General features: G+C 57.1%; 2 protein-coding genes across 2 annotated transcripts; one reads left to right on the top strand and one right to left on the bottom strand.

The window, feature by feature from the left end:
- Positions 1-1,340: 1,340 nt before the first annotated feature.
- Positions 1,341-5,137, top strand: ZSCAN10 (zinc finger and SCAN domain containing 10). The gene is made up of 5 exons (XM_032850074.1): positions 1,341-1,759; positions 1,986-2,253; positions 2,461-2,525; positions 2,702-2,759; positions 3,502-5,137. The coding sequence occupies exons 1-5, from the start codon at positions 1,364-1,366 to the stop codon at positions 5,061-5,063; spliced, it is 2,349 nt and encodes a 782-aa protein (XP_032705965.1). The 5' UTR covers positions 1,341-1,363; the 3' UTR covers positions 5,064-5,137.
- A 3,434-nt stretch (positions 5,138-8,571) lies between these two features.
- Positions 8,572-10,129, bottom strand: IL32 (interleukin 32; the record flags this gene model as incomplete). The annotated part of the gene is made up of 5 exons (XM_032850073.1): positions 8,572-8,970; positions 9,186-9,245; positions 9,430-9,456; positions 9,864-9,923; positions 10,079-10,129. Coding segments are annotated over 5 exons (513 nt in total), but the record flags the coding sequence as incomplete, so codon positions are not given.
- Between the last annotated feature and the right edge of the window lie 22 nt (positions 10,130-10,151).

The raw sequence follows: 10,151 nt of genomic DNA, 5'->3' as shown, positions 1-10,151 counted from the left end.
CATCTGGAGACGCAACCACCACTCCCTGCTCTCTGGCTTGTCCTGGCCTCTGTTTCTGGTGGAACTCTGGGAGATGAGCTTGGAACACCAGATGGGTGCTCAGCCCTGCTCTGACCACCTGGGTGGCCTCGGCCTTGACGCTGAGAGCCCCATCCAGAGCCATAAATTGAGAGTCAGGATGTCCGGCTGCATGCATGAGCTCCCCCCACCCTCGCCCACACATGCACACCTATTATCTTTAAAACTGTCGAACGTTCATGCCCACTGAAGGAACAGCACATTGGGGGCACCTGGGTGGCCCAGTCAGGTAAGTGTCTGCCTCCAGCTCAGGTCATGAACTCAGGGATCCTGGAATCAAGCCTCATGCTCTCTTTCTCTTTCTCGAGTAAATGCATTTTTAATTTTTTTATAAGATTTTATTTATTTTTAGAGTACACTAATTTTTTAAAGATTTTATTGATTTATTTGACAGACAGAGATCACGAGTAGGCAGAGAGGCAGGCAGGGGTAGGGAAGCAGGCTCCCCACTGAGCAGAGAACCTGATGTGGGACTCAATCCCAGGACCCTGGGATCATGACCTGAGCTGAAGACAGGCTTAACCCACTGAGCCAGGCGCCCCTAGAGTACACTATTATTGCCTGTATTCATTATATTGTGCATTAGATCTGTAACTTCCTAGTTACGAGCTTGTACTTTAAACACTATCACTCTTACCCACCACACCTCTAACCCTCATGTTCTCACTCCTTGCGGTGCAGAGCTGGGTCTAAAGTCGAGCTCATCGAGTTGCCATGAAGCGTTTTTGGCAAGGGCAGACCTTTGGTGGTGCTGCTCACTGCCTATGGCATAGCACCGAGAGGCAGGGAATGTCCTATCTCAGGAATGCCAATTTGGATCTCGGGTGCAGCGATGTGAAGTTCTAAATGCTCCAGGGGGGCAGGGTGGGGGTGGAAGGGGGACAGAGCTATCGGTTTTCTCTGCCTTTTACTGTTTTGGTCAGGCTGTCCTGCTCTTTGAGCCCTTACCCATGACCAAAGAGAGAAGTGATTCCCCTGGAGGCCACATCTTTAGGCGTTTCTTTTTTTTTTCTTTCTTTCTTTAAAAAAAATTTTTTTTCTTATTTATTTATTTAGTTGACAGAGAGAGAACACAAGCAGGGGAAGAGGGAGAGGGAGAAGCGGGGAGCCCGATGCGGGACTCGGTCCCAAAACCCGGGGATCGTGACCTGAGCCAAAGGCAGACTCTCAATGGCTGAGGCCCCCAGGAACCCCCCTTTAGGCATTTCTCAACACTACAGGTGCGGGAGCAGAGAAGGAGAGACCCGAGTGGGAGCAGCTGCGGTGAGACACCCCAAGCTGAAGGATGCTGGAAGAGCCCACATCGGCTGCCCGAGAGCCAGAGCAGCTCGGAGCAGTCAAGCTGGAGGAAGAGGAGACTGCTGGTCAGGAGGGCCTCCGGCATGCAGAGGCCAGGCCCCGGCCTGAGGTGGCTCACCAGCTCTTCAGATGCTTCCAGTATCAGGAGGATATGGGGCCGCGGGCGGCCCTGAGCCGGCTCCGCGAGCTCTGCTGCCGCTGGCTGCGGCCAGAGCTGCGCACCAAGGAGCAGATCCTGGAGCTGCTGGTGCTGGAGCAGTTCCTGAGCGCGCTGCCCCCCCACCTCCTGGCTCGGCTGCAGGGCCAGCAGCTCAGGGACGGCGAGGAGGTGGTGCTGCTGCTGGAGGGCGTCCAGAGGGAGTCCAGCACCGTAGGGCCCCTGGTAAGAGGGTGGTGGCCAGCTGGGCGGGACAGCAGGTACGGAGACGGGACAGCAGGTACGGACTCAGTGCCCCATGAAGAGGTCACTCCATTTCCCTCCCTGCTGTAATTCCTTTTTAACCTGACTCCGCCGACTCTCACCTTTCCTTGGTCACGTTTCTGTTGGGAGTCAGGACAGGGACTATCCCCTCGTCCTGTCTGTCCCCTAACAGATGTGTTTTGAACAGGATTTTAGTTTTAATACTGGCAAGAATTGTCCCCGGGCAGACATCACTTTGGAGGAACAGGGGGGCTCTTCCCAGGTCTCTAGTCATAGCCCCAAAAAGGAAGTGTCCTCAGAAGGACCCACAGCCCTGGAGGCAGCAAAGGAACCTCCGCCATCCCAGCCAGGACCTTCCAAGCCCGCTGAGCTGGAGACCTGGAGACATCCCCCAAGTACAAAGCAGTCGCTGAGCCCAGGTCCCAAGAGGACATTCCAGGTCCTACAAGAGACTGGTGAGGAGCTGGTACCCCCGGATGGTGGGTGCTGGGAGGCATGGTATGTGAGGGCAGGGTGAGAAGGACGCAGACCCGTCTTTGATGGGGATGGGCGGGAGCTAATGTCTCTCTTGGGGACCTGGCAACAGGTGTACTCCCTGTAGCCACATGAAGGGTAAGTCTGGCTTCTAACAGCTCTTTCTCCCCCCCCCCCCATGCTGTCAGTCCCCCAGGGCCCTGTGCTATGGCTGGAGGAAAACTCCCGAGATCAGGAGCTGGCAGCTGTGCTGGTGAGCTAGACCAGTACCCTCATTCTAGAATGTTCTGCCCTGGATATTCTCGGCCTCTGCAGCTGGCGCAAATCTATGCCTTCCTTCATTTAAACCTTAAAAGCTCATCGTCCCCTTAAGGTCATAGGACCCCATTCCTCTCTCACCAAGGGTCTCTGCCCACCCTTCTGTTACAGGAGTCCCTGACATTTGAAGATGTCCCAGCAAAGAAGATTTGGCCCACGCACCCTCTGGGTAAGAGGTCCTTCTCGCTTACAACCACTGAAGGTTCTTTATGTTTCAGGAGTGGTCCCTGAAGCTCACTTTTGGCTTCTTGGGCTAAAAATGGGCTATGTGCGGGGGGCGGGGGAGGGCAGCTGGGTGCTTAAGCTTGCTTAAGCATCTGCCTTCCACTCAGGTCAGGATCTCAGGGTCCTGGGATCAAGTCGCGCCTGAACAGGGAGCCTGCTTCTCCCTCTGCCCCTCCTTCCACTCATGAGTGCACATGAAATTGTGCAATCTCTCTCTCTGAAATACATAAATAAAATCTAAAAAATGTAAAAACGGGCCATCTTAATGAGGATTCATTCATCTCTTCCTTCCTTCAGCTGTTTATTCATTTATTTTAAAGGCTCATTGTGTTTGATCTAATCATCAACCCCTTAATGTTGAGCTTTCAAAATGGGTAGTCATGGGGTGCCTGGCTGGCTCAGCGGGTTAAGGTTTCAGCTCTTGATCTCGGCTCAGATCTTGATCTCAAGCTGGTGAGTTCTAGCCCCAGTTTGGGTTCCACACTAGGCATGGAGCCTACTTAATTTTTTTTAAGTAAAGCGGTTACTCTGGTAAATTCTGTGTTGTCTGTTTTTTACCCTCCCCTTCTGTCCGCTCACCAGTTTTGCAGGAACCCCGGGTTTCTGTCTGCTTTGAGGCACTGAGGTTCTAGGCCATTCCTGGGAGCCTCCAGGAATATGCCTGCCGTTTTCTGCTTCTTTCCCAGGACTTGAAAACAGAACCCCAGACGAGGAGTTCAAAGAGGAGCCCAGAGGGGTGGCCTGGCCTGCTGCCGACTCTACAGAGTCTGGGGCAGAGGCTCCTGGGGTTGCCGAAGAGCCCGACCCTCAGCGTCTGGGGCCGGGCCCTGAAGCCAGTGGCTCTGGTGAAGGAGGGTCCCCTCCGGGCAGGAATGACATTCTGGAGGTCAAAGTGGTCGGGGACGCGGCCAGGTCGGAGCCGGCGATGGAATTCATCTGCACAGACTGTGGTTTGAGCTTCCGAGAGCTCGCCCGCCTGGAGGCGCACCAGGGGCGCTCCCACCCCGGCACCCGGTGCTTCCCGTGCCCGTGCTGCGGGAAGAGCTTCGGCCGGAGTTCCATCCTCAAGCTGCACATGCGCACGCACACTGACGAGCGGCCCCATGCGTGCCACCTCTGCGGCCACCGCTTCCGCCAGAGCTCCCATCTGAACAAACACCTTCAGACTCACTCCTCTGAGCCTGCCTTTCTGTGTGCCGAGTGCGGTCAGGGCTTCCAGCGCCGCGCCAACCTCATGCAGCACCTGCTGGCGCACGCCCAGGACCAGAAAGCCCCCTGCGTCCCTGAGACCAAGAGCGAAGCGCGCGAGCTGGCCGTGGTCCTGTGCTCTCACTGTGGCCAAACCTTCCAGCGCCGCTCCAGTCTCAAGCGACACCTGCGGATCCACGCCAAGGACAAGGGCCACCAGTGCTCTGAGTGCTCGGGCAGCCTGCGCCCGGGACCGGAGCGCAGGCCTTACGTGTGCAGCGACTGCGGCAAGGCATTCCGGCGCAGCGAGCACCTGGGGGCCCACCGGCGCGTGCACACCGGGGAGCGGCCCTTCTCTTGCCAGGTATGCGGCCGCAGCTTCAGCCAGAGCTCCCAGCTGGTCTGCCACCAGCGCGTGCACACCGGCGAGAAGCCCTACAGCTGCCCGCACTGCGGCAAGCGCTTCGTGCGGCGGGCTGGTCTCGCCCGCCACCTCCTGACCCACGGCGGCCCGAGGCCCCACCACTGCACCCAGTGCGGCAAGACCTTCAGCCAGACCCAGGACCTCGCCCGCCACCGGCGCAGCCACACGGGCGAGAAGCCCTGCCGCTGCAGCGAGTGCGGCGAAGGCTTCAGCCAGAGCGCCCACCTGGCGCGCCACCAGCGCATCCACACCGGGGAGAAGCCCCACGCCTGCGACACCTGCGGCTACCGCTTCCGCAACAGCTCCAACCTGGCCCGCCACCGCCGCAGCCACACCGGCGAGCGGCCCTACGGCTGCCCGACCTGCGGCCGCAGCTTCCGGCGGAACGCGCACCTGCAGCGGCACCTGGCCACCCACGCGGGGGCCGGGAACGAGGCCGCGTCCCGGCAGGCCGAGCCCCCCCAGGAGTGCCGGGAGTGCGGCAAGAGCTTCAGCCGCAGCTGTAACCTGCTACGCCACATGCTGGTGCACACGGGGGCCAGGCCCTACTCGTGCGCACAGTGTGGCCGCAGCTTCAGCCGCAACTCCCACCTGCTGCGCCACCTGAGAACCCACGCGCGTGAGACCCTGTACTAGCGGCTCCAGGTTCCGCCGGGCCAGCCCTGCGCGCCTCTTCCCGGGGTCCTGGGCAACCCAGGCCGGCGGAGGATGTCTGGGTTCCCCATTCCACCGGCCTCCCTCTGGCTCCGCCAACCCTGTGTGTTAGCAAACCCCCTTCGCCCCACCCCCCACCCACCCTCCGCCAGGCATCTCTCCCTGGCCTCAGGCATGTATTTCAAAGTACCTAAAGGAAAACAGCCTTCTTGAAAATTACTTTTTTTTTTTTTTTTTTTTTTTGAGATCCATCAAAATATCGTCTGTCACCCTCCCCACTGTGACAGGGATGCCTTTTCCCCTTCCCTACCCCAGCTCCTTCCACAGAACCCTAGACAGGAGCAGGCCCAGAGAGAGCCCCGCCCCCACACAAACACCCCGGAAAGGCGTTGGGCCGGGGTGGCAGAGGGGCCCCAGCTGTCAGAGTCGGCTATAAGGCCACGGAATGCCACCCTGGAATTTTTTCTTCTCTGGTGTCTGCCCCTAATCCGTGCTGTCCAATACGGTATCCTGTAGTCACAAGTGCTTGTTCGAATTAATTAAAATGGAATAAACTTTAAAATCACAGATTTTGTGTCATTCTTTTCCCCAAAAAGATTTTATTTATTTGAGAGACAGAAAGAAAGAGAGAGCACAAGCAAGGTGGTGAGGCAGAAAGAGAGGGAGAAGCAGACTCCATGGAATGAAGAGCCTGATGCGGGATTCGATCCCAGGACTCGGATCATGGCCTGAGCCAAAAGCAGACAATCAACTGAACCACCCAGGCATCCCTAAAATCCCAAATTCTGGATTCTTATGGGAAACCTTGTTTTGGGGATGTAGGTAACGAGTTCTACTTGAAGATGCTAGCAGAGGAGAAGAAACCTGCCTGATGGCCAAGTGGGGCTGTGGGCTGGAGACCACTAACAAGCCATAATTCTGTAAACTCAAAGCTGGTTTGGCTGATTTCTCCACCTTCTACCTACCAGGCAACCTTGGCTTTTTGACTGTTTTTTTCCAAACTAACAGACAGACTTAAAATCATGTGACTTCTGTTAAGACCACAGGAAAGAAAACAGCTCCCCTCTGCTGCAGAAAACAGCACACCCTGCTTCTGTCTGTGGCTTTTTTTTTTTTTTTAAACCCACACTCTTCTTTTCTAAGTTGTTCTTGTCCCTCCACCCTGACATGTAATTGCTGTTTCGCAGATGCCTGTGAATAGGAAGTGAACTCGTCCACAAGGGCTCACGGGACTTGGGGAAAATCTGTTCCCAAATCTACTTTCCCCAAAATGGGAAAGTAGAGATAGTTCTTGGGCGCAAGTGAGTGGGATGCCCCAAGCCTGGGGAAGATCTATGCTTTCGGGGGTTAGGAAGGAGGTTAGGCAGGGTACAGAGAGGCACCTGATGTCACAGAACAAATTAGACTCATGGAAGGCTCCAGGGAAGAAAATTTCAAGAAGGAAATTTTCTTAGTCAACTGAGAGAGTAAGGAGTTGGGAGAACCCACAGCATTTGGAGGCCTTATTACTTCTTGAGCACCTACTACATACAAGGGAATGTGCTGAGCTATTGAGAACGAGGCCCGAAATAGAAGGGAGAGGCAACCACAGAAGAACTGGACGAAGGACATTCCCCTCAGAGGGAACAGCATGTGCAAAGGCCCTGAGCTGCTGAGCAGGCAGCTGAAGAATACTGTCCCTGAGGGAACCCTGTAGGAACCTGATGACACAGACAGGGACTTAGAGGCCAAGGTCAGAGTCTATTTATGATGGGAAGAGGGGAGGATTTTAAGCAGGGAGTTACTTCATTTTGCAATGGAATTATTTTGACCTTGGTGCTAGATAGTTTTGGCTTGAAAGGGGCAAGTCCAGGGAAACCAACTAGAAGAGCCTAGAAGTTGTCGAGGCTCTGGATGATGGTGACTTTGGTGGGGCCCTGGGGTCATAGAAGCCCCTGATGGCTTTAGCACTGTAGGAGGCTTTTCTCAAGGGAAATCAGTGCAGAAGGCCTGAGAAGGAAAAGTTTGACACAAGGTCACTTGAAAATGCAGGGCAAGGATCTAAAACAACCTGAATGCTGATGGGAAGTGGGAAGAGAGGTCATGGCCGAGGGGAAGTAAATGCTGGCTCAGGCCCTGGACTGGGTGCCCCCTTGAAGCTGCGGACTCAGGCCTGAGATGGGCCTTCCAGTGTAAAACGCTATCAGAGAGACCCCCCACAAGCGAAAGAAGATGCGGGCCACCATGGGCCTCTGCAGAAAAGAACCCGCATATTAGATTGCCTTCTGCTCAGGAAGAAAAGGCTGGGGCTGAGAAGTTCCCCCAACTCCCTCTCCTGCTAAGTAAGCAGGGTCCCATGATCAGGCCACCAAGAAGCCACTAGTAGGGCACACTTTGACCATTACCTCCTCCCACGGGACGCACAGGCGGCCCACAGAGAGCCGATTTTTCTAAGAATCAAGAGTTTATGCCTGTGATCCAAAAGGGTGTGAAGAAGGTGGCAGACAGGAAAGGGGGATGCTGACTCAGAATGCCTCCAGTCCGGGAGGCCTCCTGTCTCCCAAGCCTCTCCCACCTTGGGCATCCTTCTCAGACAGTGGGCCCTGCCCTGGTCCCCTGCCCCAGGCGCCCCTTTCCCCCTTTCTTCCAGCTCTGCTCTCAGATGCGGGGAGGGGGGGGGAGTTGGGGGTGTGGAGTGTGGGGAGGGTGCTGGAGTGTTTGCAGCCAGACACTCCCAGTGCAAAATCTGTGCGCCGCTGCCACAGGCAGGAAGTCTGTGGGGGTGGGGGGGAACGGGAGCGTGGGGGAAGGGAAGAGGGGTGCCTGGGTGGCTTTGTCAGTTGAGTCTCACTTTCAGATCAGCTCAGGAGCCCCGCATTGCCCTGGGTTCCAAGCTCAGCTCAGCCGGAGTCTGCGTGACAATCAGCCTCCCTCTGTCCCTCCCCCATACCTTCTCTCTCTCAAATCAATAAATAAATCTTAAAAAAATAAAAAAGAAAGAAATGACGAGCTGAGCTGAGCCCTTCCAGCCCGGGTCTTAACCTCCCCCCAGGCCTTCTCTCCCCTCAGTTCCTGCATTTGCAGGCCACAGCAGCCGCAGGCCTGAGATGGGACTCCTGCCCCACCCTAAGCCACTTCTCAGCCTGGCCCAGGCAGGGGTACACCCTCCCTCCCCTTCCCTCCCACCCTGTGCCCCAACCCCAAGGTTTCTGATCTTGGAAGGAAGACAGAGGAGCTTCTGTGGCCCAGCGCAAGGATGAAGACCAGGGTCAGGAGAAGAAACGAGGGCTGCAAGCTTGATTTCTTCAGTCCCCACCATGCATCAAGCAAGGCGTCCACTTTCCAGTCCTCACAGCAAGTCCGTGACCAGTTGTGACCCCCTTGTCCCATGTTGTGACCCCCGTGTCCCATGTACAGATTAGAGAGTGGTCAGGTGGACCCCAGCCCAGGTCCATGTGACACGTGCCCTGCCCCCACCTGTGGGGCCCCCTGCTCCCAACGCCACAGGCACTCTGGGTTCCACGAACTTTTATTAAAACACGGGAGCCAGAGCAAGGGTCAGACCCGGAGACCAAAATTGGTCAGGGGGTTCTGGCTAGGCCTGGATGGTAAATCCCAGGGCCTGCGCCGTGGAGGAACAGAAATCCTGAAACGTGCTCCAGACGGCCTCCACCGCGCGGCAGAGGGCCCGCATGCCAGCAGCCACGGCGCGCCGTAACCAAGCCAGCAGGGCTCGCCACTTCTGCAGCAGGCAGCCCAGCAGCCTCTGAAAAAACCTCAGGACCCTGTCAAAGAAGGACTCCCTGGGATCCCGGCTCTCGAAGTCCTGGTCTTCAAGGAAAATGACAGGCGACCTCCCAAGCCTGGACCGCAATTCCTGCTGCACCTCGGGAAGTAACGGAGAGGAGTCCTGCCGGGACGGGGTTGGGGGGCCCTTCAGGTCCTGGCCCGCACTGAGGCCTCCCCAACTTTACGAAGCCCGCGGACGGAAGCTGCCCACTTCCTGCCAACAGACCCCCGCGTCCGCTCAGCGGGGCTGTGTCCTTACCTGGCTGCACCAAGATTCAGACAGACAGAACCGGTGGGGAAGGGAAGCAAGGAGGCCGCGATGGGCGCCTCACGCACCTGACTGTCGTTCTGGTAGTTGAGGTCCACGGTGTTGAGCAAGGCCTCGTCGACACCGTCCTGCGGAGACCGGGGTGTGGAGGCTACGGACCTGCTCTTGCTGGCTGCTGTCTGCAGTCCCCCGTCATTTCCCTGGCTCCAGGGGAGCCGGGAGCCCAGACCCAGGGCCCAGACCCCCTAACGCGACAGTGCATCGCCCCGCCCTGGGGAACCAGCTTCGGGGAGGGGCGGTGCCCAGACTCACCTCCAGCTCCCGCAGCGCTAACCACTCCTGGTGGGGAAAAATCACGTGTTCAAAATCCTCCCAGCCCCTCCCTCGCTCAGTCTTATCCCCAAGCCCCCCGCTGTTAGCTCGCCAGGCTCACCAAGGCTCCCATAGCTGGGTCCTGCCCACCGGCCTGGGGACCAGCCGTCTGGTCCCCCTGCACTGTCATGCATACGCCCAATGACTTGGACGCCTTCCTAAGCCTCCAGGGGGCCTCCGCATTCCTCACCTGTGTACACACCGGCCACACAGGTGTGAACCGAGAGATGAGCGTATTGCAGGGGTCTGTCCAGTGGAGGGAATGAGCAAACCTGTGGTAGCACCTTCCTCTTCCTCCTCGCCACCATCATCGTGAAATCACCCACCCAAGCCAGACTGCAGAGAGCAGGGGAGTGGGGGACACAGTGACCCACCTGGTCCTCTCCTTCTGGTTCATTCTGATGATGATCACAGTAAGCATCCACCAACCGGTGCTGTGAGCAGAGGAGAGGCAGAGGTGGGAAAGACATGCCTGATCCTACCCACTGCCGCCCACGGGGGTCGGGACATTCCTAGTTCCATGCAGCAGAACCCAGATACCCCCCACTCCCCACTCCCCCAACCATGCATGGAGAAGCAGGGTTCTTACCAGCTCAAGTCGTAATCCCTCATTCGGGTCTTTGTCTGACTGTGGAGGTAACAGTGATATTCAGGCTCATATG

The sequence above is a fragment of the Lontra canadensis genome, unplaced genomic scaffold (genome assembly GCF_010015895.1).
Source record: "Lontra canadensis isolate GAN:19392208 unplaced genomic scaffold, GSC_riverotter_1.0 scaffold305, whole genome shotgun sequence".
Lineage (NCBI taxonomy): Eukaryota > Metazoa > Chordata > Mammalia > Carnivora > Mustelidae > Lontra > Lontra canadensis.
The sequence above is the reverse complement of the archived record's forward strand: the minus strand, read 5'-3'. Positions and strand labels throughout refer to the sequence as shown.